Source organism: Triturus cristatus, chromosome 7 (genome assembly GCF_964204655.1).
Source record: "Triturus cristatus chromosome 7, aTriCri1.1, whole genome shotgun sequence".
NCBI lineage: Eukaryota > Metazoa > Chordata > Amphibia > Caudata > Salamandridae > Triturus > Triturus cristatus.
The window spans coordinates 1,382,634,454-1,382,661,715 of record NC_140590.1 but is presented as its reverse complement, the minus strand read 5'-3'; the positions used below and the strand labels follow the sequence as shown (position 1 = coordinate 1,382,661,715).

Below are 27,262 nucleotides of genomic sequence, written 5' to 3'. Positions count from 1 at the left end.
TGCTCAGCCAGAGTGTGTGTTTGATGTCATAGAATGTTTATCTGTGCATGGTTGAGTGAATGTGAGAGTGTGTTCGCTGAGCAGCAGGGATGCTGCTCCAGGTGGGGCTGCTACCTTATAACTTACAGTTCCTGTAACCTATGATTCCTACTTGAAACTGAGGAATAAACCTTCATTTTGTTTCATCATCTATGCTGGCTACCCTCATTCTTACAATTCTACAGCTTGCTTGTGAAAAGAAGGTAGGAGTTCTTGAAAATCAATATACAACACAAATGTATGCTTTAAATATATTTTTTTATTTCTTGTGTTTTTCCATTATATTATATACTTTTTTTTTCAGTCAAGGACAACATTACAGTCTAACAATCGAAAAGAATCTCATGTTACATACACACAGGCACACTACATAACATTTTTTCGAGGCATTTTGTGTCTGTCACTCCAATCTATCAATTGCAAATTTAACTGTGTCTCACTAGTAGTGTTTCTCCCATTCCAGCAGACATTGCTTTAACACTCTACAACACTCAAGAACATTTTAGACATCTCTTTGTTTTAAGTCAAGGTAAAAAAAACATAACACCACTGAGCAGATTTTCAGTTCTACAGTGTTTAAGTGAAGTCGAAATTATTTCTGTCGGCTTCCGAACCCTTAGCATTCCTGTTACAAGATGTATGGCCACCGAAGGCCTAGTTTCAAAGGCCCCAAAGTCACCACTCAGTGAAGATAATAAATAAATACTGAACTTGGTTTTGCTTTATTGTTCTGAATATTTTACACCATACTTCAAATAGTGATATCGTACACGCTCACACACTTACAAGTAGCATATTTCCTTTCTCTCCTAAGCAGTTGGTAGCACTCACTCAAATAGGATGGGGACATTTGATGACATTGTAAGCAAAAGGAATCTAGTAAGGGATAGGCGCTGGCCTCAGAGACAGCCTCGATGGAGAACAGTAGAGTACCTCTGAAAGACCTGTAGCACTAGGGCACAGACTGACTTTGCCCCATTCTTATCAGCCTGTCAGAGTAAAATAGCCAGATTCTCCAGCTGAGCTCTTTGTGAGGTATGAAGCTGCAGTTCCATACAAAAAGGTATCCATGTCCAAAGTGTGCCATTTGCACTGTCTGTGCAGAGGCTTTTGTCCTGTATTAGTTAAGGTTTGGAATTAATCTTCCCTATGTTTATGAAACCTTTTTCCATGTATCAAGGTGAGGGTATTTAATAAGGAAAAGGGCCAATTAGGTTAATTATTGCCCAGCCGGATCTGGGTGATACCGCTATTAGCACCCATCTATGCTAATGTCACATCATGCAAGAGAACACACACACTGACTTTCCCAGTTTGCTCCAGACTTGCACTGGTTCTTTCCTAGTATCTGGTTGGAAACTCTTCAGCCTTGAAAGCCATTGACAAGAGGGTGTACTACAATATGGAAACCATGATCCCTACATGTCCAGAAATGGTTTTCTCCTCAGACTGAAACTATAGAAATCAGATGGACACTGCCTTTTGTTTTTTCCTCCCTAAGCCCCTACTTAAATGAGCACACTGCTTTCACGTCTCTAGCACGAACAGGACGACTAAGTCTAGCAAATATGCTCATTCATCAAGGTGCCAATTTGCTTTATTTATGGGTATGGGCAACACAACGGAACACATCTGCCAAATAAACCAGTTTTGTTTCTATACCATCATGGTGAAATGAAGTCATATGGTTGATTAGTCTTGTGTGACCATACATAAGAATGCATTGTGATTGGTTTCCCTTTTTGTTGTTAAAATTACTTTTATTTTATAAGTCAATTTGTACGTGTTGAAATACCCTCTAGGATGTGCGGTACAGTATTTTGCTGACCAACTCAGGTACTTCAGGTCTTGGGGCACATCTCAGATCCTTTACCATGCTCCCTGGCATACACCAATGCTTAAAAGCCAGCAAGAGATGAATTGCCTCATCCCAACACCCGATTTCTACCTCGGTCAACTAAATGAAAATTGTGGTGAAAACCCAAAGTAGGCATAGCAAATGTGGGCTAAAGGGAAGTTGCTGAGAGTAAAAGCACCATACCAGAGTTCAACCGCATGTGACTAATCTGACAAATAATTCCTCCCTTCCTCACATTATCTGGAAACACACAAAGTGACTAATAACATAATATTGCTTCATTATTACCTGGGGTAACCTCCAAATAAAAAATGTGTATTTAAATTTCTGATGAACAGCAGAATGCCACCAAGAAATGGAATCCACCCTTTAGGGAACTGCAGCTTCAGAGTCTAACTCACAAGTGGGGGCAAAGGTTTGTGCCCCATTTCCATGCATGCCTTGCACAGACAGATGTCTTAACGCAGGTTTTGGCAAAGTGCTGGTGTTATTCCAGTGGTCTTCATTCATAAACTGGCAGTAGTTCATGTTGCAGATTTTCAAATGGAACAGAAATTTACCCCATTCCATCCCTTCCCTAAAACGCTCAGTCAGATTTTGCATAGGACTTCCCCAAGTGTTTCTTAACATATTCAAGTTCCTCAGATGTTACAAGATTCACAAAGCAAGCAGTGAAAGGCACATACACAGTGAATAAAGTATGAAAAGGTATATTGTATGTAGCTGGGACTAGCTAGCAAGAAGTTTAGATTAGGGTTGGGACAGTCGACCCACAGAATAGGAATAGTAGCCGAGTTTTCCGGATATTTGCAATGAATATGTATAATATGTTGTTAATGGCATCCCTATAGGGCACTTCTTCCATTTATGTAGTACTTTAGGAGTCTGTGTCTTTCATGGAATCTGGGGTTACCTCCTCATATCGCTTCCTCATTGTAATGCATACCAAATGAGGCCCTGCCTCCACCCACTCTTAAACTTGACACAGAAAATGTACTTGATCGCCCCACGAGTTGAGTCTACTTTACTGATGATGCCACGCATAGGACCGTCTCCCTTGCTATGCATGTCCTGCAACACACCAGCTTTATCTTGGGGGCAAACTTGCAAAGGAATGGAGGGCAAAGGCATGAGACCAGGAATCTCAGATTTTGAGTAATGAAGATTAACAGAAAGTAATCCTACCATCCCTGTTGACGACAGTCAAAATTATCTGTTATTGATGAGTTTGTATCGCAAGGTATACTTTTGTATATAATACATTTCACTGGCCATTCTTAAAACTGGCTCAATTTTTCTATGCTTCTGGGTCGACGTGCCCAGCCCTAGCTTTGATTTCAATCCTTCTTAGTTTCTAAAGAAATAAATTGCTTTCACTCTAATGCTACAACCTTGCGCTGAGGCATCAGTTAGGGTTTGGTTGTGATGGTGCGAGGCATTAGAAATTTGAACCCAAAGGAAGCAAAACCTCAAATTGAAAGAAATAACTCAATTTCTGTGTTTTGACTACTCAGGTATGGATAAAGGCAGCACTGCAGTGCTCCATTTGAAAAGAATGCCAGCAAGTACAGCTCCCTCAGGCATCAATCTAAAACAGGATTTACTCTCGCTCTTCAAGAATACTAACTGTTGGTTTTGCAAGGAAGGCCTAAGACAATGGAGCTCTTGAAGTGGAGTACTGTTCAAAGTAGCAGGACGGTAGTAGACACTCTCTGCAGGGTGCCATGCTGCGTCAACTGTGTGTACATCTGATCATTGCCCCTTTTCAGTTAGTTTCAGATAATGTTTTTAGCTAAAAAATGTTCTTTACATTCGGTCACGCAGTTCCCTTGTGCCAATGCAGGTATCTGTCAGATCTCCTACCTAGGGGTTGTCCAACATTGACTACTAAGCGTCGAGGCCAGCATGGTAAGCAACTGCTGATTTGTCTTGACTGTGTCCTACATGACTCAATGGCTGGAGACAAATCTCATAGACTGAGGTGATTACAATAGTAGTTGCTAGGAAGGAGTGGGATTTCCGCTCTCCCCGTCCTCAGTAAACATGCCACAGGGGTGCAGGGAGTTGGAGAAGACATCAGTCGTCCCTATTGGCAGACAAAAACCTTCTGGCAAGTGGAGTGTAGGCCTATCACAGAGTTCCAGAAACTCTGTGAAAGAACTGCATCTTTGATCTGGTATTTGATGGATACAGGTCCTGTACAATATTTAGTAGGACGAAGAGTCAACAGAATAACTCTACGGTCAAGGTCAAGCATTCGGCCAAAACTGAGAGAAGCTTGAAAGACTGGGCGCCAAGGGATTTGGGCAAGTGGAGTAAGAACCCCCTTTGAGATGTGCATCTTCTCAACTAAGATGTGTCTGTGGCCTTTTACACAGACCTAAAAATGATTGAATATCATTTTAAATATCACGCTCTGCACATGCACAAACTGTGGTCACCGGGAAAGAATTCAACAAAAATGCCAGAAGTATACTAATATGTGACATGAATAATCCTGTCACTTCCCAGACAGTACAGAGAGCCTCCCCCAGTTCAGAGCAACTCATAGAACCTAACCAAGCTCAGTCTCAAACCGAGTAACGCACTGATACCCAGTGCTGACCACACTGGTGTTGCGGGACAACCTAGATATCTTACATTTTGGACATGCAATCTGTTTTTCACTGTTTCTGAAGCTTCAATATACCGAGGCACCCCGAATAATTGCTATTCGAAACATAACAGTCTTTTCTCAAGAGCCAACTTCTCACCCGTTTCAGTGTACTCTGAGGACCGGATGTAGTGAACACAAGATGAGACAATCCTAGCGCTATTAACGATTTCACAGGAAAACTATGACTTCTCTGAAAGCAGGAGTGGACTGGAATTAAAATATTATCATTCAAGCTGCACACCTTCATCACCCATTTAACAATACCATAATATCATCTGACATGACTTCATGTCTGTTTCATCACGTCCCATATCACATGCTAAGAACATTTTGACATGACTTCCTGTGTTTCCCATTTTCTCTTGTGGAGCAAGGAAGTCTCACAGTTATGTTTCCTTGAAAGGCAGTAGTAACATGTAAACAGTGGCAAGCTATTTCTGGTCATGCTATAAAAAATATTGAGCACACAAAATGTTTACAAGGTCACACTTGTAATTTAGGATATGCACTCTAGTATCCTAAGCGTCATACAGAGTCTCAGAATCCAAGGCAATCCTGATATGTGCACCCTATCCTACAATACAGAAACACTCTACGTCCCTGAGTCCATGCGGTTGTTCCTCCTATCAGGTGGGGTCGTGAGATAATCCCAAACTAATAACTATAGCATAAGATGCCATCAAAATATTCCTAAAGACTTTGTCTTTCAGTTTTTTGACACTGTTCGTCGCAAATACATCACACACCAAATTACATGTTTAAAAAACATAATGCAAACTTACATCCACTCTTAAAATATTTACACATTTTTGTTGTTTGAGCACCTTTGCTTGGGTGTGATTTTTTGAGTTCTTAGGGTCAGGTGCAACTCGGGTTGTGGTTGTACTGTTCTGGCGACAATTGTGCTAGGACGTCTGCTGCTGTTATCTGCTCTTTTATGTCTGACAGGATGCGCTGTCTCTCCTTAGCAGCATACTGTTTGATTTTAATTTTTCTTGAACTTAGGGTTGTTAACATTAATCAGAGCCCAGGACAATATAGGGTACTCGGAGAGCAGTAGAAAATTCGTCTATTCCCCATATTTTGAACACTAACAAAAAGTATACAGCGTAAATGTATCAGTTGAACTAACCAATAACAACTTTTAACTACAAGCGCCAGCTTACACTCTTTCTATTTCAGTCTGTTTCTGGGTCGGATACAGAGAAATCTATTCATATCCAATTTCCTGTTGAAAGTACCTCTGACCAACCAGTCCTTCGCCCCCCACTGCCCTCCCAAAATGGTTGCAGAGAGATGCATCCAAAGGTTGCTGTCTCAGTCAGTACAGCAAACAATCTAGCTTCTGGTTGGCTCATCGTCGGAGACCGGTGCAACCTAAAGCACCTTTAGATTGCACCACAGGGGGCAGAAAAATGCTTCAGATCGTCTCATAACTTCCACATGCAAAACGGGTTTAGTTAAGGCGGTCGAGTAACCATACTCCACAGGTTTTCACCAGGAGTACTGCGACACAGAATTTCAATGTAATGCAAACTATAATCAAGGCTGAGACAATTGATGGTAACTCATGCTAAAGTCTCTGAAACCCATTAGTTGCCTTGTCCTGCATGGACCTAATGGCAAGGAAAGGACTCCTAAGCTGGTAACACCCAGTAAAATCACATTTTTGTATTTTTGAATCGTGCCTAAGGTTCATAATGGCAAACATTTCTTTTGCTGCAATTTGTTGGGCCCTGCAATTCTTAGGACGTTTAAGAATCCCCTTTGTCAATTCTTCTGGGCACCTGGTCATTACTTGACCATAAAATGCCCTAACCCGCTAGGCATTATTGCTAAAAACATTACGCATCTCAGGACAAATACCAACCACACATGAAGAGGGCCGGCTGGAACAATGAGATTTCCGAAGAAAGTCCTACCTCCTCATTCATGTGTGTAGTGTTGCAAAGGCCTGTGTCATCAGGACACCTCTAGCCAACAAGAAATCATGTTGTTGGGTTAAAGTTTGTCAAACAGTACAGTAATCTGATCAGCTTCGCGCTATAGTTGTGAAAGCAAAATTAAAAAGAGGACACTCAGACAAGTACTGGATCTTCAGGTCTTTGGTGGAGCCTCACCTCAGTTTGAAGGGAGGAAACTATCCTTTTGGGGGGCACAGAGATGGGTGATTACCCATATAATAACCACTCTTAACATACACACCCATTTCTAGCTTCACTTTCTGCAGTGACAGCAGTGCTTGGTGCCAGGCTCCAAGGTTGCTATCTCTACCTCAACAGGACAGACAGAGGTGGTGCTACGCTTGGTATCTACAGAACTATTACCGGAAACAGGCCTGGCTATCTTTGAAATTTACAGAAATGTGTGATAACAGTTAATGGCCTACTAACCCTCAATACCGAATCCCTGCCACCAAGGGCAACACAATCAGAATACCACAAGTGGATGTACATATTTTGCCCAGTTACATGGGCGGGTGGGGCGTTAATGAAAGTCAATGACAATCAGGGCTGATCCACCCAGAGTACTACAAAATGACAAACCAATTTTTTACAGCCATATTTTGGAACTTAGTAATGTGTACTCATAAGCATGGCTGTGTTTGGGAAACATTCCGCTTTACCCATGTATACAAATTCAGAAGAGGCTGGTTGTTTTTTGATAAATCCATGATACCCAGTAACCAAAAGACAACCTTTAAAGATGGCAGAACTGTCTCACCTATCACAATAAGGCACCCTAAAGAACAACCAAATCATTTGAAAGTTTATTGAGTTTGCAATTTTTTGCCTTGAGAAAAAGACATATAGGAATTCTGTCTCAGAGGGACTATCGGCTGAGGGAGCCATGATCGTCCGCTGTGTTCATAATTTGATGGTTCTTGATGGTCGCTAGGCTCATTGCGACAGAAACCCGTCCTTTCTGTAACTCCTCAAACCCTGCATGGCCTCCCCTTACTTCTCAAAAGGTATTGCTTGCATGCCTCTGCTTTTCAGGTTTGGTCTAAATTCCATGTGATGCTCCGTGGCCATACCTCTGAGTGCTGCAAGTCCAACAAGAGCATTGTCCACTCCGAAAATATCAAAGACCGTTTAGTCATCCACAAAACACACAAAATATGGGACCTGTCATGGGTTGTTAGCTCTATATGAAAGATCCCTAACTATGTTTTTGAATATTTTGTTTCAAGAAGGATGTCTTTGGAGATGGGCAATAGGCTACAAAGAGTGTGAACAATTACCGCTTGCTTCTAATGCAGGCCAGAGCTTCTCAGCTTAAGTGCAAGTGCCGCGCAATTTCCTGTCTGTAACACCACCTTGTGCACATTGTGTTTTGAATTCTCTTCCTTTTCAGCCATCTCTGGTTCCCACCTTTCCTCCAACATCGTTCCACCTTATACACGTTCGTCACCCACCATCTACTACATACATATGCCTTCTGCTGTATCAGCACTTCTCCTTCAAAGCACGTTGGGACGTTTAAATGGTCCCCTAACACTGCACTTAATTCAAAAGCTGAGGAAAATCACTTCCCGGGACAATTAAAGCTCAGGAATATCAAGCTAAAAATACTGCCCAATTAAACAACACAGATGGATTGGGTTGCAACAGTGAAAACTATGGCGTTGATGAGGAGACGGAGTTCAGTCTTCAAGTGGGTTGGATGCAGCAGAAGAAATGGAGGAAAGAAACAAAGACTGCCATGAAGAGTCTGAAGAGACACCATCCTCAGCCTGAAGGACCCCGTGAGAACCGAGTGTGAAAAACGACCCCAGAGCAGCTATAGCTACCCATTCCCAATGATTGTAATTGAATGGTGTCCGTCTGGGGCCGTAGGTCAAGATAATGATATCATATCTGGCAAAGGGCCAACACGTAACTCGAGCCTACGGGCCACCGGTAGGATAGGACAGGTAATTTAATTTAGACCAACTAGGCACCGTGTGCTCTTTCAGTCAATTACGGCAACGCCAGACTGATGATACACACTCCCAGCATGCACTCTGCAGGTAGTCACCCCCGCTACTGAATGAGCGCATTGGTCAGTATTACTGAATATTGATTTTGGGTAGCTTTGAAATGCTAGGCAAGAGCTTGTTACTTCTCGGTCAGCCAGCCTCCACTCACAACCCTTTGTCTCACACTACTGCTTTTCGACAATTAACCCGTACGTCACGTAAATTATTTTTGGCAATAAATAAACTTTATTACATATAAATAAATAAAAACAGCTGAGGTTGATTAATCTCTAGTAAATAAATTAAATGAACCAAGCTGATAATGTTGGTGTGGAAGGTCACAACAAAGGCAAGAGTGGGTATGTGCACCTGTGCGGGGTGGCGGTGGTAGGGTTTTAGCTTGACTGTCAAGCGACAGGTGCTCTTTGTTACTTAGCGGAGACGACCTCCCTGGGATTTCTTCAACTCGGAAATTAACGTGGTACTCTCACTGTACGAGTGGATAGTGAATGTGCGGGTTTATGCCCTCTGTAGGACTTCTGAAAAGAATTACGTCATTGGCCTGTTCTTGCTGCAGCAGTACTACCCACATCTGAAAGGAGCACCCCTCCCAACCAAATGTGAAACTGGCACCCCATTGATTTTTCTATAGGTACTTCTTTAACTCTAGATGTGAAGCAAGTATGCATCTAAAAGCCCCTACTTAGACTGCCCACTGACTGCTGGATACTACGCAGGGCTTAGCTTTCTCCTTTCGTAGGAAGGGTGACAGCTATTTGTAGACTCCTAAGGGCTGGCCTTGTCAGAGGACATAACTAGTCAGGTGTATGACTGAAGACTGCTTGCAGTTATTACTTGAACCACATCAAACAAGCATTTGCAATGCAATAGGTCTCGCATTTGTGAGAGTTTGAGCTATTGGCATTGTAAATGACAATGCCTTTTATTTATGTATTGTTTTTAAAACAGATAAATAAAAGGCATCGTCATTTACAATGCCAATAGCTTAAACTCTCTCAAATGCAAGACCTATTGCATTGCAAATGCGTGCTATAAAAATAAAAAAAGTGTTATGCGAGAGCGTGTCCTCCCTACAACAATAGGCAGGACAAAGCAACTTGAGAAAATAGTGCTCGGAGGCTGTAATTAAAGCCCACCAAGCAGCAACACACGGAACAGGGGGTGTCGCTATGAGAGGTTACAAAATTAGACAAGGCGGTACTAAGGAGGGACTACTAAGCCTTTTGACCAATGAACAGCCACAGTTTACAGTGGACAATGACACAAGCCAATGTAAAATGTGGGCGGAGCTTCAAGTCCCTACCTCAATACAGAATGCCTCACAGAGCAGCGCATGTGCTGCCCAGGCTCGACCTCAAAAGGAACAACTGATTCAGGCTCTGAAGCCAAGAAAGCCAGGGGGGATGGGGGATACCAGACACTAAAAATAGGAAACGTCGGTTAGAGGTATCACGGGGTGCTACATCTGGTGTAAACAGTTCATCTAGTCCTGGATTCTGGTAATTGTAGTTCAGCATTTATAGTGTGGGTAAGAAATATTCTAACTATAAAAATACAAAATAACATCTGGATGGACAGCTCATACTGGGAATCACTGTGCCCTTTCAACAGTTCCAGGGAGTACTGCTGCTTCCCTGGAAGCTTCCCTATCTGCAGCCAGATGTTTCCAACTTCCAACTGTGTATGGATGGATATCTACTGCTCATACTATATACACCAAGCTAAACCTCCCACCACTACGTAACTGATGATTTATATAAAGCAAGTGATCTGGCTATGCTAGAAGTCACTCTCAAATTCTGTCAAAACACCAGTTTAGGGCATAAACTGGGCAACATGAACTAGCCACCTCATTCTACAATTCTTTCAACAGGACCGGCGGTGGCTATCCATATGCTTGAAAGAAACTATGCATAAGCAAAGACCCACACCTTGTTTGTCTGACTGTAGAATGGCCAGACGGAACATCCTATTTTGAATTCAGTGTTGGACAGTACTTATGGTTCTACCAGTTGGATAGCTTAATGGGTTAATGGACCTGTTAGAAAACTCTGTGTGTGACCTATTGACCAAAGGTCAGAATCTCATTAGGCCTGACTCAATATTTCATCCTTCTGAGGTTGATAAAATGAGAACTGGTAGTGAATAATAATTTGGTTATAAACTTTGTATATCAATCAGACATCTTGGAAGGGATTGTTCATAATAAGATTCACCACTATTTTTAGTATTTAGAGTCACTCCGGTAGGATCTCTGATCTAAATAAGTGTTTCTTCACCAGAGACTGAACCTCTCAGCAGTGTTACTGTGCATCACAGATGTACTTCTCATGATGTTCCATAATGCAGTTCTGAGTAGCAAACTGCTCTAACTTTCGATGTTAGCTTATAAGGAAGATGACCAATGAGGTGTTGTTTTACGAACAGAGCTTGCCATAGAGTCCGCCCTCTCTCCATACTGCCCAGCATGCCACACTACAGGCCACGTCTGGTGATCAAATCCACCCCGAATGTATCATGGGGCTTGAAATTAGAACAACAATTAACAGAATGGACGGGAAGGTGGATTTTAAGAACCAGTAGTGGACTGAGATGGTGAATACACTACATTCAGCACTGCAGCTGGGGCATAACCTGTTCTGGAGTTCCGAACAAAGCACATCATACAGCAGGTTGCGGGTTCAGTTTCTACATTTACCAATGAACTCCGACTGCAAACCTGAGCAAGGGTGTTACAAACAAGAGTGAAAAGTTAGAAAGAGTTAAAACAGGGAGGCATAGTGTTGATGGGCCGCCATCTGAGACCAGAAAAGCACCATTTTCTGCGGCCCAGCACAGCTGTTTTTACAAATATATCAGAACAAAAAAGGGGTGTTTTCAGAAAGGGAAATGACTAGTGGGAGGGGGAAAGACTAAAGAACCACTACCCCAAAGAGGGGCGGGCAGTGGTGCTCCAAATGCGGTTAATGCCCCTTTTGTAAACTCCCTGAAGCAGGGCTAGTAGTTGTAGACGCGCTGGCTGGGTTGGTAGACAAAGTTGCTGAAGTGCTTGGCCCGCCGCGGATGCACTTCCCTGGTGAGATTCTGTCGCTGCATGGCCTTGCGCGACAGCTTGTGTCGTTCCACTCGTTCCTTTGCCCTCTGGATCCGACAGACCTGGCTCACCTTCTCGAGGATGGCAGCTTTGGTGGCAATAGATGTGGGGTGGTGGGTAGCACGGCGCTCCACCCTGCTCCTGGAGGCAGGCCTGGAAAAATCACAAAGCAAAACAAGTTAGTTAGGGCTAGAATATAAGGAGGCTAAGAGAATAAGACTTGGACTGTGACTTCAGGGAGAATGGAGGGGAAACATGTCCTATGAGTGCAGAGTGGTCAGGCTGTGCAGCGGTAAGCAGATGAGGAGGGCAATACTTCAATTGTGCAGGTGGGCACTACTGGCACTTATTTCAGGGGATAGGGATTAGAATATTGTGGTCCCTCCAAGAGCAGGCAGCCTTATTTAAAATTCTGAAGACTGCCTGTCTCTCTGAGCCTAGGCATTCATGACACTCATCACTCCTTCGTGCTGCTCCAACTAGATCCGTAGGCCAGCCGACTGTGCTATCTGCTGCACTCATAGCAGTGTCAAACTTTTTGTTGTGGGGTTAACTATCTGCCAACGAGGCACCAGGGAGTCTTCATGCAAACAAGCATTGGCAAAGCCAATAGGTCTCGCCTGTGTGATCTATTGGCGTTGTCATAGGTTTTTTTTTAGCCACGATGCCCAGTATCCGCAATGCTGTGTAGCCATTAAAGTTTACAAGAAAAAGGAAAAACACACACAAAAAACCTTTGCTGCTGCACCTGTGTTATTTTGTAGGCGTGCACACCACACATGCATGTGCCTGCACAATGACACGTGTGTTCCCCCTCCCCCTTTTAGTTGCCGATCCAAGTTGGATTGGTATTAAAAAAGAAAATAAACTGTGGAAACGTGTTTTTTTGTAAAAGACAGCTTGGAGAGGGGAAACAACACAGGGGTGATGGGGGACTCAGCAAAGCAACATGGAGGAGGGTGAAAGTGAACAGCAAAGCAACACGGGGAGGACAGGGGGAGTGGAATAAACACTGGAAGGGTGGGAGCCCAACAGCAAAACAACTGGTAGGGGGGCTGGAAGGGACGTGAAAGCAACAAGGGAATTTGGGGAAAAAACACTGAAGGCATGAGTGGCAGGTAGCACTGGGGAGAAGCACATGGGTGAGTGCAAGATGGAAGACCGCAGGGAGAAGTAGTCTGGCAAGTGAGAGCAACATGGAATGCAGGGAGAGAGATGTGCACAAGGGAGATGGCACAAAAACACATGCGCTGTAGTGGGGTGCTTCACACACAAAAAATAGTGCTTGCTAAAGTAAGTAGTGGAAGCAGCGATGAAAGTCAATCTCAGAGACTGTAAAGAGGAGATGTACCATAGGAAGGACAAACACAAGATTGACAAGCTGGGACATGAATAAGAAGTAGGCAAGTAAGAGTTACAAGGCAATCCAACCAATGGTAAGCAATGGGTGGGCTCCAAGCCCCGCTATGTTCTTGGTAAGACACAATAAGCCTTGCAACAGACAGTGCAGGTGCATGTCTAGCAGGCTCGACCTAAAAAGGTCTCTTCACCACCTTCCTTTGAATACCTGCTTGACGTGGACTATGGCTGCCTGCCCCCAAATGCGGCGCATCTCTGTATTATATCAGTTTATTTAAAATACAGCACAAAAACATCCAGTCACCCTCAGATCAGTGGTAGCCAGGAAGAGAAGCGCCAAAGAAGACGAAGTGGCCTCTACCGTTGTAGGGGGAGGCTGTGACAAGGCATGCTGTGTACAGTGTACAGACAGGCCCCCCAGTCTGCCTGGTCCAGCTGCATCTGTTAACGTGCAGTCTGGAGTCAGGGAATAGCGACCCCCGGCTGCGGCATCCCTTCCTATGCTTTGTTTTCAATGCTCATCCGACTTCATGAAATCGCTCTGGGCTGGTACAAAGTGTTAGCCAGAGGTGCTACGAGGCAGCTATTTTACTGTACTGTTGAGAGAGTAATATAACAGCAGTCTGAGACCGAAATCGGTGTCAGACCAGAGGAATATTTTAATTATGTTCCTTCCCCTCTTCAAATTCCAGTTACTTTTGCACCTCTCACAGAGCCCGGCTTCATTCCCTTGCCCTCCTGTTCTGCTATCACTCCTAGTTCTTCCCATCTCAAGGTTTTGCGGTTATCTTACTTTGTCATTCTCACATGAGCTCCATGAAATACTTATTAGATACATAATTGAAATAAGCACTGTATTAAACTGGTGCACACTATTTTACGTCACGCAGACAGTTGAAAAAGAAACACCTAGCGGTAGAGACCAAAAACAGCTGTAATAATGAGGGAGAAAGGATAGGCAAGCTCAGAACAGGCAGAGAGGGATAGGCCAGGTTAAGCTGGAGGACAAGTGGGTCAAAAAATAGGGCACTGCAAAGTAGTGTGCGCGTGATCAAGGCTTAATTGGGCCGGGTCCCACCGGTGCTGAGCACTGGCAGTTTTTAAAAGGGGGCCTCGAAACGGGTATCTATCGGGCTCTGTTTTGTTCCCTGGCACAGGCATTCCATTTTTTCCCGGACTGCAGTGACAGCAGGCACATCATGTGCGTGTGCTCACACTGCTCACTTCTCACTAGTTAAGGTTACGTCATGACGTCATGCCAGTGGAGCGTTGTAGGGGAACGGAAATGCTTTAAAGTGAGTCATTTCTTTTTCTCTGGATTTCCCTTCTCTTTTTGAAACTCAGGAGCAGCAACATTGTCACGGTGTCACCAGGGCTTAAGTGGAAGCATTTTCAATATTATAAACAAGCCATAGTTGCTGCTTATTTATCTTAAGCAACTAACAACCATTGACAAAGCAAATAGTCCTAACTTGTTGTATGTATGATGTTACTTGTTCTATCATAAATCTGGATGCAATGACAGAAACAGCAAAATACAAGTCGGGTGGCACACTATCCCAAGCACAGATTTTCTAGCTGACGTGTTTTAACCCTTTCGATGCTTGTGACGGAGCGGTTCCGTCATGCGTGTCGGTCGCGCTGTGCGCATGACGGAACCGCTCCGTCACGGCCCCGCCCGCGCAATAACCCTTCAGCACAGCGTGGTAATCCGCGCCGCGCTGAAGGGGTTAAAGACACACCCTTAATGGCAATGGCCACGCCCCTTTGAGAGCCCCCACAGTTTTTTCATCCCACTTAAAGCCCTGCGGGTGACAACTGGTATTTGGACAAAAGGAGAGAATATGAGAAACTGGCAAAATGTGTACTTCACACTACTCTGTGTGCATTGCCCAATACACGCTGCTCCACGATCATCTTGCAGTTCACACTGCTTGGTGTGCCTCGTGCCCAGCTCAGTGTTCAGTACAATTCACTTGCATACTGCTGATTGTTCAGTGCAAGCTGCTCGCTGGTCAGCGTGCCCTTTGCATGACTCGCTGCATTCGACACAATGCAGAACACTCGATACTCTGTAGAGGTGGGTCAGCCACTGAAGGCTCGATCTACAGGCCTGGCTCTGGCTCAGCTCAAGGTCCTCTCGGAACCTCGAGTCCTAAACGAGCCGAACTTTCGTGCGGCTTCTGCCTGCCAACACACTTCCACCTTATGCTCAAAGAAAAAAAAACATAAAACATAAACCATTGATGTTAAAAAGGGGAGCAAACGATAGCCATCTAGTGGCTGAATTGCATAACATGAAACCAGAAAACCTGTATCCTAGAACCAAAAAACATGTAAGCCTGGCTTCTCCACTTGATTAAATTGTATGGTCACAGGCAGATGCTTTATTTCACTGAGCCGCCTTTTTATTTGTTATCACACGGCAAGCAGCTTCAAAAAAAGGAGCTGATGATGTGCAATGTACAAAAACCACATGGTTGGCTTAATAAAATATAATGCTACTCCATGTGTACAGATGACAACTGACTTACCTCCTAGTTCACTAATGGCATTGCAATATGGACGGTGGTCGGGGGCTAGATTGGGTCCACGTTCATGTTTAAAAAATAATCACTTTTAATAATAACCTCTCAGTGCAATGATATAATCTGATGTACTAAAGCCTCTGCATGTTAAACAAATATGTTTTTTTTTCCATTTTCAAGAGATTTTTTTCAAATTAGTTAGTTGCATGAATTCCATGGCAACTATTTTCAGGGTTTGGCTCATGCACTGGCTCTTCGAGACCCTTGGCTCACCTCTGGCTCTCCCGGTGCATTTGTTGGGTTGCCCACTTGGAAGCTCTGAAGTCTGCTCAGTAGTCACTGCAAATTGCTCACGCGCCCAGTACACACTGCTTATTAGCCATTGTGCAACAGAATCTGCTTGGTGAGCCCCATGCATCACTCACTGATCAGTGTACATTACTTTGAGAGCACCTACTGGAGCAGCATGCTCAATGTACATTAAAACTCACTGATCACCTTGCACTGTTTACTGCATATTAATAACTTCTCACTTTGTACCCTAACCACTTTCTGAGTATTGTTCATTGGGGACTGTAAGGTGCTTATTGTACACCACTAATAACTGCACAACAATACAGAAGAACAGAACCAATTGCCACACCCCAAAGCACGTGAAAAGGGTTACTCTGCCAAGTGCTATATGTTAAGTGCTACTTATTTTATATTTATTTATTGTTATAGTTTTATAGAGCACGAACTAGACCAGTCAGGGTATCAGAGCACTTTACAGGATTAAGGGTGGTATACAAAGCGTTAGGAAGGGAGGGACCACTTGGGTAAAATAGGTGGATACATTATACAGGAAAAAAGCACGCAATCTAAGGTCCCGGCTACATAAAAACAGGTAGAAACATTATAAAAGAAGGCACGCAGTCTCAACTCTTGGGTGGGATGCCCAGGAGTGCAGGAATAGGTATCATCCGTAGAAGCCGTGGATAATGCCGAGGTGGAGGGTGGAACATGTCGCTGAGGTAATTGTAATGTAATCGTTAGACGAGGTATTTGCCCATTAAGAAGCTTTTGGTCTCCTTTTTAAAGTGTGCCAAGGACAAAGTCTTCTGATGGCGGGTGGGAGAGAGTTTCAAATTCTTGGAGCGGCCCCAGAGAAGGCCCGATTGTAGGTTTTTTTCTTCCGGAAGCGTGCTGGTTGCAGCAACAGGTCTATGGCAGATCGGGAGTTTCTGGCTTGTCCGAATATCACGAGTTTTTGGGCGAGAAATGCAGGGGAATTGGAGTAAAGAGCTTTGTGAGTAATGCAGGCCAGTTTAAGTTGGATTCTGGCCTCTAAGGGAAGCCAGTTCAGAGCTTTGAGGTGAGGAGAGATGTGGTTGAATTTCTTCGAGCCAGTTAGGCTGCGGCATTGAGGCAGGCTTTCAATGGGGCCAGAGAGTTCTTGGGTAGCCCTGCGAGAGTAGAGCATCCATATTCTAGCCTGGAAATGACTAGAGCCTGGATTGCCATTTTAAAAGGTCGGAAACATCGAGGAAGGGTTTTAGGTTTCTTAGGTAACTCAGGTGGAATCTGGCTATTTTGGCCATCGAGTTAATATGGCCATGCATGTTCAGGCTGCCGTCAAGGGTTATTCCAAGGGATTTCAAGGGAGTCAACAATGGTAGGAGGGCAGTTTAGTGCTGTGATGGTCTTGATCCATTCCTGGATGTCTGGATTGGTTTTGGGTGGGGAGATTAGAAGAAATTCAGTTTTATTTGCGTTACGTTTAAGCTGGTTGGCGGTGAGCCAATGGACTGTCAGCTTCATGGCCCCATTTAGGGAGAAAATGTCCTCAGGGGAAGAGATTTTGTGTAGATCTGTGTATCGTCGACGTACATAAGGTAGGAGATATTGGCGGCACGTAGCACCTCAGTGAGTGGTTCAAGGTAAAGATTGAAGAGGGGAGGGGAGAGGGTTGATCCTTGGGGGACTCCAACCGTAACTGGAGAGGGAGCGGATAGATTACCGTTGATGAGGACTCTCTGTGAGCGATTTTGGAGGCAGGATCTAAACTATTCAAGGACGGTACCATCCAAACCCATCCTGAGTTTGAGGCGTTCAAGGAGAATTTCGTGGTTAACTGTATCAAAGGCAGAAGATAGGTCTAAGAGGATTAGGAGACAGGTTTTGCCTTGGTCGAGGGCTTGGAGGGCGTCATCCACGATGTGGAGGAGGGTGGTTTCTGTGCTGTGTCCAGGTCTGAACCCGGATTGGAAGTCATCTAGAAGGTGGAAGTTGCTGATGTGTAGGCTCAGCTGCTGTTGCATACATTTTTCCAGCACTTTGGCTAGGAGTGGGATGTTGGATATGGGTCTATAGTTGTCAGCGGAAGCAGGGTCCAGCGTAGGTTTTTTTAGGATGGGGACAACTTGGCCAGCCTTGACAGAATCAGGAATTGAGCCTTGTAGGCGGCAGGCGTTGATTATTGAGGTCCAGGAAGGGATGATAGCCTGAGAGCCGGCAGTTAAAAGGGAGAGAATCATTGAAGTAATTGTTCGGGTTTAAGGAGGCAAGAATTCACTTATAAGGTCTGAGGGGGGCACAACCCTCAGAAATCTGCATCAGGTCTTTTGTACCCTCTGCAGGTCTCTAGGTACTAAGCGTACATTCTATCTTCTGCAGGAATAACCAGTTGCGCCATCACAGCAGCTGCCTACAAATCCCTGTACTCTTTGGCACTCTGGTAACCCTGAGCCACCGGGGGCACTACGCCTGCCTAGCAGACCATGCTGCATCTGCAAATACTGCTGTGTCGGTATGCCCCTATTGCCTGCACCAGCTGCTTTCCTGCACCTGAACCTCCGACCCAGCCATGGAAGTATTAATGTTGTCAGCAAAGAGTGTCTAGCCCAGGCGTGGCCTAGATCACACACTGTAGCTCTGCTCTACCCATACAAGGCATCTCTGTTCTGCCCACCTGACGTGTCTCTGCTCTGTCCCCAACCGATCTCTGTCCTATCTGTGTTCTACGTCTCAGACCGCACTGGCGTGACTCCCACTTTCTGCATTAACTGTCTTGTCCCCGCATCTGCCAATGTGAGTTGTTTGTTTGAGGGCGAGACACCATCTATCCTCTAGAGTCAGACTACCACTGCCGGCCCCAAAGGAGGAACATCATGAGGCGAAAGGGAAATCCTGGAGCTTACCGGGGCTGGCTTATTATACATGGTCAATCAATGTGCTCCCTTCTTTAACCACCTTCTGTCACAGAAGAGCGCAGTAAGTGCTGTCACAGCAGTGCAGAGTGAGTGACACCCCAGCAAAGTGGCTGCTGACACAACCTAGTTGTCAGAGTAAAAACGGTAGCTGCATATGATGATACACCACTTTTTTGTTAGTTTAAAATAAAACAAACAAGTGCTGGCTACCACAGTGTTGAAAGTAAGCCTCACCAGTGGTGACAGCAGGCGTCAACCTCCTAAAAAAAGTTTTGGGTACTGGCATTCTTTATTTATTTGCTTGTACTTGTTAAGCCCTGGTACAGGGACATTAGGGTTGTTGTGAATGAGCTTCTTTCCTTTAACATGAGTTCTGCTGCTTCGGAGCATCCATAGATTCATATGCTTGCATGTCCTGCCACCAAGTGGTCAGAAACTGAATTGTTACTATAAAGAAAATAGATAATATCCTGTGTATCTTATTCTGTGTACCATTCGCCCCTGATTGATAGACACAAACCCCGAAAACCCCTTTAGCTATCGCCGTTTAGTTACTACGATTCAGGAAATATTGTGGTACTTATGTAACAAAATGAAGGCTAGGTACATTGAAAACGTGTGATTTTCTATGAAACAAGTAGAGATCAAATGATACAATAACATCGTTTTTCTTGGTTTCAACTACCGTTTCTGTCCGACATTTTAAGATCTTCGGGTTTCCATGCACTGTTTTTGATATTTCCGAGTCTATTTTTCTTACGGTTTGTATGGGTGTAAGTTAACCTTCATAATATTGACCCATTTATATCGATTACCACTATATTATTCAGGTAAGTTTTTCTACCATTATATTATCCTTCATATCATCCATTTCTCTTAAATGGAGGTAGCTTTTATAACATAATCTTTCATCTTGTTTATTATATTTTTTATATTGCACCCTTAGCCTTATTTTTTTAGGTATCCCATTTTTATATATTTATAAAACGTATCCCTATAAGTATATATGCCCTCTACTTTTAATTATAGGAGATTTGTAATTATATATTTTACTTTCCAATTTGTTAAATACCTTTGCTCTCCTATTTCTGTATGAATATATTTTTTTGGCCCAGTTCCAGTACCATAAATACATATTAACCTACATTTAACTGACCCTCTCGTGCTAAGGCTACATAGAGGTACCCTATGTAGTGGGGAAGTTGACATAGTGCTGGCAATATTACTGCATATCGTATTAGTTATGCAATATAAGTCGGAAATACCCCTATGACTTCCAGAGTGCAATGTCCGTTATGGGCAGGGCGAGTGAGCAGCAAGTAGCATGTGGACATTGCTGCGGGCACTCCCCTGCTGCCCCGCTCACACAACCATTAGAATCAGCCACCGCCTCTACAGACTGCCTTATACAGGCTACAGGTGATTTTATAAAGGCCTCTAGAAGATTAATATGGCTTGCGATTTGAATACCTTCTAGTCGGTCTGATTTTCATAAAATCTTTAGACAGGTTGGCGCGGTTTATATTTAACCCTCATCCCTTGAAAATATCCTTCGTGATTTTTCCCAAAAATAGCAGGAATGTAGTCTCAGCTGTACAAAATCCTATTTCGGGATACTGGCACTCAAAGCTGCAAACGCCCCATCCTCAGGGAACCTTCGAGGAGAGGAAGTAAACATTGTTAAGTTTACGATACACAAGCTCCCGCCAAATCACACTTGAAAGTATTGGTAAAACAGGCTGCTTGATGTCCACTGTGTGCACACTGTCACTCGCATGAAGAGAGGAGGGTTGACACACTTCAAAAACTAACAAAGGTCAGGCAATAAATCATCAACAGTGATAAACATAGCTCAAACCCGATGGGAGGAAAGAAGTATTTAATCCACGGGAAGGCAAGAACACAGAGCAGTGGGCTGTATTACGAGTGTCGTGAATAGTATATTTTATTGTAGCATTTACATACTTCCTCATTTCATGCTTATTTCCTTGTGCTATGTATGCTACAAAAACCTCTCCTGTTGATAAAGCATGCACCTCTCTTCTATGCCCAAAAAATATAACACGGTATGCATGCTTTTGGCTCAAAACAAAGTGAAACACCAATAGGAGACGTCTGCTGGACAAAGCAACTTTGTTTTAATGCCCATGGTATTTAATGAAGTTGTGCTGGCTAGGTTTACAGACAAAGAATGGACTCTGTTCACTTCCCCACCGAGAAGGGAGCTGTCAGACCACATATTGATCAACTACATATGATGGGAAACCCCACATTAAAGACACTAAGAGCCATATCTATTATTATTACACGCAATGCAGCAAGACACCTTGCTTTGCTGCGTGAAAGGGAGAGGGCATGAATGAGCCATATTAATCAATACATGGCGCATTCCTGCTCTCTGCCTGCGCTGACGCACAAACTTCTGCCTAACGCCAACCCAGACACCCTTGCACCATGGTGCAAGAGTGCCTGTGTTGCAGACAGGATTTTCTTTGTGCAGGAAGGGACACTTTCCTTCACAAAAACAATTATGAGTTTTTTTGCTTTTTCTATGTGTGCTGCAGAAACTCAGCACACGTGCAGAAAGCACATATACAAAGAAAAAAAAAACGAGGAGAAATAATGATACGTCTCCTCGTTACGCCTCCCTAGGAAAGGTGCAGCATTTTGATGCGTTCCAAGGTTTACCAGTCTTGGTAAATCTGTGAACTCACTAACATTCATGGGTGGATGCGTGAGAATACCCACACTTCACCCATGGAACACCTCCTTGGGGCAAAGTAATGCAAGGCAGCGACACAGGCCCATGCAAAGTGGCCTTGCGCAGCTTGGTAAATATCATTCTAGGTTTTGCGTCGCCTTTGTGCTACCTTGCGCAGGGCAAAGGAGGCAAAACTTTGATAAATATGCCCCTAAATATATGAAGTTTACATTTTTATAGGATAATTACAGGTGTCCTTCATAGCAGAAGTATGGGTACTTCCTCACCCTGAAATGGATCACGATACCAAGAAACACAGGGCAGATTTACAAGAACTGGAGCAAGGATAGACAGATGCTTGACGCATCTTTTGGGGTACAGGCAGAGCATTGCTGGAGTCGTGTCGCAAGCACGACGCAACTCCAGCAATGGTTAGGAATGCCTATTTCGAACATGCTGCGTTACTCCATACGCCTGCTTCAAGCAGGCGTAAGGTTTTGACGAAGTGGCGTCGTGAAAGTGACTCCGTGAGATCTTGTAGATTTCACTGCGTCACTTTTACGAGGCTTTCTCACGTCGGAATGCCCACCCTGCATACATTATACCTGACGCAGGTATAATGTTACGCAGGGCTTTACAACGTGACGCATCTCCCTAGATGCGTCACGTTGTAAATATGTCGCAACGTGGCGCATTGATTACGACGCTGCTGCGTCACAGAACTGTTGCAACGGCGGCGTAAAGTTGTCGCAAGGGGCTTGTAAATCTGCCCCACAGAACATAGTATCTGGTGGAAGACACAGACTGCCGGGCTGTCCCCAATCTGCCCAGTCTCCATCAACTGTGGCGCTAGTACTGATCCGCGATTTCTGTCCAGGCCTTTTTTTTTTTTAAATCTCGATCAATTACATGGTGGTGGTGTGATGTGGAGTGTGCTCATTGCTAGTCGCCTTCTTGGGCTGACACCAAAGGCTGCTAAGCTCCACCCCTTCTGGTTTGTTACATCTGTACGTGGAAAGGCTAAGCTCTCTTCTTTTATAATGAATGCCAACACTGTGTTGAGAATTGCAAGCATGCGCACTAGAGAGCATCTTACCTCTCGTTGTCATGCTCCTCCGGGCTCTCGGGCTCCACTGCGCTTTCCACCACGAGGCTGTTGCTGGTGACGTAGACAGACATACTGGGGTGCTCGATCAGAAGGTCCTCCAGTGGGCTGCTCTCCACGTTCACTGGGCCGGGGCCTTCTGCAGTAAAACAGGGGGGAGGGGTAACAAACCAACTCTCGTCCATCGAGCAGGGGTCGGGCTGAGAGGGCATGGATTTAGCACCACAGTCACAGGGCGAGTGGGGCAAAGAAGCGGGAGGTGGAGGGGACTCGTGCGGAGGAAGTGACGTGCATGCGGACGCCCTCCTGCCCACCCTCTGTTCTTCCACTAACGTTGAAGCATAACTAACTGGAAGGGAATGTCATCATTCACAAGGTAAGAGAATCTCCACGAAAAACAACAGGTTTAAGCCATGCGGGGAGTGGAGAACAAACATTAGGCAGAGGAAAACACACACCCGCATACATACAGTAAACAATGTGGCAGGTACAGGATAGAGGGAAGGGGGGTAGATGGAGCAGGAAAAATAGGAAGAGGGAGGGGAAAAGGGGCATTATTAGTATAAGGACACCCCAAGTGGTATATTTTTAGCTTACTGAAGTCAAACAACAATAGCATGCAGAACTTCAGCAAGGTAACATTAAATAAATACCAGCAGGAACAATAGTACACCCAAGTATGACTAAAACCCAGGGCAAGCTTCACTAGGGTACCTGGAGCAAGCTTCAGTGAGATACTCTGGTATAACTGAAAAACCTGAGTTATGTTTGGTAAGATAGGAAAGTAACGCAGAAAGTCCAAGCAATGCTGAGTAGCTCACACAAATACTACTGAAACCCTCACCTATCCTTCAAAGTAATACAGAACTCTTTAAAGGAATATTAGGCTACTGAGAACCACAGGACCCTGAACAAAGTTTGAAGGGCTAGCTAAGTACCATACAAATCTTAAGTAACATGTATAAGGTTTAGGAAGTAACCCAGCACTTACAACTTTATTCTAGTGCATTGGGGTTGCTGCTACGATTTGTCCCAGTCTGCCTAGAGTGGTGTCCTTACAGAGTTGTTTCTCTCCCTCCTCCTGCACGGCTTATGAGGTTTATTGGGGGAAATCTTCATGCAACAGTTGGGATCCGCCGCATGCTACCTCAGGACAGAGTATGTTCATCTAGCTCCTGGTGGGACCAAGTCGTATGTACTTTAATCTGTGTGTTTTCTTACTTAATATGTCATTTAGTCAACCCGCCTGCCTCCTGCCACTTCCTCACATGACAATTACAGGGCTTTTTAACGAAAACATCGCAAATAGGGACTCACTCATACAGGAAGACATAGAAACTGGAGCATGGCGACCCAAACGCAAGGGAAAATAGACACTTTAGACAAGGGAACTGACAGACACTGTCATGGTGACCTCAGGCATTTAAGACAAACAACTCTACATTGCGGCACAAGGAGACACAGGCACTGTGGCAAAGGGCACTGGGTCAGAGAGACACAGGAATAGGGTGCTCCATCCCAGGGCTTTAAGTGGGACGGGTCTTGCTGGTGCTCAGCACCGACAGTTATACAAAGCAGGTGCTGAGACAGGTCCCTATCGGGAACTCCATTTTTGCCCTAAGCTCAGGGTGGGGAAAAAAACATCTTAACTCTGCAGCAGTACCACCCTTCACTGCCTTTGAGTTAACTGCAAAGAGACTCGGTATAGTTCTTTCACAGTCTCCTCATTTCAGAACTGAAGCATTTTCAATATTCTGTCCAACAGAGCCATAGTTGTTGCTTATTTATCTTATGCCACTAACAACCATTGGAAAAGACAACAGCCCAGACTTGCTGTAGGTGTAATGTTACTTGTATTATATATCTATATGCAATGACAGAAGCAGCAAAATACCAGTCGGGCAGCGCACTATGCTGAGCACAGATTTTTAGCTTGCGTATTTTTAAGCCACGCTTTTAATTACATCAGCCACGCCCCTTTGAGAGACTCTCTAGTTTTTTTATTCCACTTAAAGCCCGGCTCCCTCCTCATAAGTGGGTAGTAGTTTACTGCAAAACCTCCACTGTCTCTAACTTCCTAAATGCTCCCTAACTAGTTCTTTGCAGGAAGAAAACAACTGTAGAGGGCGACCAGACATAAGGCCAGGAAGATCCAGGCACTGGAATGGGGCGGTGAGAGGCATACATGGAAAACACGAAAGGGAAAAGCAAATATGGAAACTAGGCTATGGACAGACCTCTTTTGGTACTGGGATAAAGAGACATAGGCAGAAAGAGATGCAGGCACACGGATGTGTAGATTTATTAATTCTATCAAAGAACTTTATTTGCATTAGGCCCTGGACTGCGTCATCAATGCAAGGGCTTGGATCTGCTACAGCACTGTACATGCCTGCAGGACAAACATTTGTCACTGCGCCAAGCAACAGAGCTGTTTATAGCACTCCTGCGTCATGCGCGGAGTGAACTTGACATATCCATCAAAGATATTCCACTGAAAGCCACGACCAGTGTGTACTATCCAACATACTTTGAACTGGATAGAAGTCTTCCAACAAGTGGAAACAATTAGTGATGTGACACTGGCTGCTCGTCAGTGCGCCAGCTTGGACTCAAACACAAAGCAAATTTTCACAACCCAACGTCGTGCGTTTATTAGAGATTGGGCTCTAAATCTAAGGTAGTGAATTGTGCCTACCGCACGCAGCAAGTGGAATGTCTGCCCCTAGAGGACGGGGCTTCAAGGCAGCAAGCTCTAGGGAGTAGCATAAAACAAGGCAACACTTTATTTCATATATCAGTATAATTGCGTACATCTGTACTGGCTACTGGTAAGCACTGGAAAGGGTACAACTCATCGGGTGCCCCCAAACTTTCATGTTACAGTAGATCATCTTACATTATGCTCCGGAGAACCACTTGCTGAAGTGAATGTCCTAATTTCTCCAGGACTTTGCAGATTTTGCTGCTTCTAAGCAGCTCTAAATGCAGGGTGGCACTCCTGAAATAAATGTTGAAAATATAAAAGACATTTATTGTATGAAAACGCCTCACAATGCGTTTTGAGTACTTCAGAAAGCCATCATAAAATACTGGCATGCAGGGACGGTTCCTCTACTAGGGCGTTGGGGTGTTGACCCACTTACATTTTGGCTCCGTTGGCCCCCTAGGTTCATATTTTTTTGGGGGAGGATTGATCTCGTCTGTAGCCATCCTGGTTAATGTATTGAGGGCTGAGGCGAGACCTGAGGAGGGAGTGGAGCTTCACAGACTGACTGACACTGTCATTAGAGATAGCCAGCAGCGCAGCTGGTGCCCAAGTGCCCATGTCGGTTTGAACGGCTTCAGTGCTCTGGCCAACCCGACATGCACACTGGAGGCCTCTTAGACCCTCTCCAGCAGCTGATACTGGAGCCGGGGCTGACTATAGGCCGCAGCCCCCGGGCTCAGTATGGAGCGGTGCGGTCCCATGCCCCAGCCAATCCAGGCACTCCTGTAAAGGCAGGAGCAATGTCTGGATTGGCAGAGAGACGCAGTTGCCTCTGGCAGCATGTCACGTGACAACACAGCGCAGGGTTTGGAGAAGGCTACGTGTACCGAGGAGCAGGATTTCAACGTGGAGCCTGGAGGTAAGGACACTATGCTGTGCTCTTTACTCAGATCTGATTTTATATTGTTGCTTTCATGGTGGTGGTTGGGGCGAACGTTCGTGTACGGGCCCAGCTGCAGTGATATTGGTGTTTCACCTTTCGGAGGAAGCTCTGGTGTGAGTAGAGGGGTGGAGACTGAGAGCCCGTTATTTGGGAAGCAGGTCGGAGCATGGTGCAACTCGAGTGATGAGAGTCACGCCAGCAGATGCCTGAGCCTCTCCCTCATGCAGGGAGGTTACCGTAACCTGGCGAACAAAAAACACGTGCTCATCAGCAACCCGGAGGACCCCTCGAGCTTCAGCGTCCTCCGCGCTGCTGCTTGGAATGGCACATTAACTCATGGCTTGAACAGTGGGGGTTTTAATTTTCCTTGTTTCATAAAAAAACAAGCATTGGCATAGCCAATAGATCTCGCCTTTGGGACCTTATAAGTGTTTAGTCATGCAACAGTTGCATAACTAAATACTTATAAGGTCCCAAAAGCGAGACCTATTGGCTATGCCAAGCGTCCGTGCGGCCGTGAAAGTGATCGCGATCGCGATCAAGCATCAAAGCGGCCGTGTGGCGGCGAAAGTGAAAGTAATCTCGGTAAAGTCTGGTGCGCGCGCCCGCGCACATGCACTGTAGCTCTAGGCTGGCCTGGTAGCACTTTTTGGAGCCCCCTCAATAAGTCTCGCTAGACCAGCGCATGCGCTGGGTCAGGCGAGACCTAATGAAAAGCATTTCCAAACTGTACAGCCCCATTTGATAAAACAGCTTTTTATTCCTGTCGCAGCCCTTATCTCCTGAGCACCGATAAAAGCGTTTACATTGGGAAGGCGGGATAATCACATGCATTACTGGTCCTGGGGCACCAGCACCATTAAAGTATTTCAGGGGTCGGCACAACCTGTGTTCAACATTGAAAATCGTTTACAAGAGTTTTTTGTTTAAAATATGTGATGTTGGGCCTGCTCCAAAAATATTCGACTGACAGTACCGGACTGAGACTCCTGTTATCACTTTCTACATCTATTCTTCGCTGTCAGGTTAAACCAGGCCCTTCTCAGGATTCTAATAACTTGTGCGTATTATTTCACACTGCATAGCTTGTGTCCTG

At 44.8% G+C, this 27,262-nt stretch overlaps 1 protein-coding gene across 4 annotated transcripts in view; it reads right to left on the bottom strand.

Moving 5' to 3' along the window:
• Positions 1-280: 280 nt before the first annotated feature.
• Positions 281-27,262, bottom strand: part of TP53INP2 (tumor protein p53 inducible nuclear protein 2) — a 97,212-nt gene continuing 70,230 nt past the window's right edge. For 2 of the 4 annotated variants that reach the window (XM_085619099.1, XM_085619100.1), the window contains exons 3-4: positions 22,505-22,862; positions 281-11,782 (exon numbers count right to left, since the gene is read on the bottom strand). In XM_085619099.1, the coding sequence (XP_085475225.1) occupies positions 11,533-11,782; positions 22,505-22,862 (608 nt within the window). In that variant the 3' untranslated portion in view covers positions 281-11,532. The remainder of the gene's footprint in view (positions 11,783-22,504; positions 22,863-27,262) is intronic. The other 2 variants (XM_085619101.1, XM_085619102.1) reach the window with 2 other exon arrangements.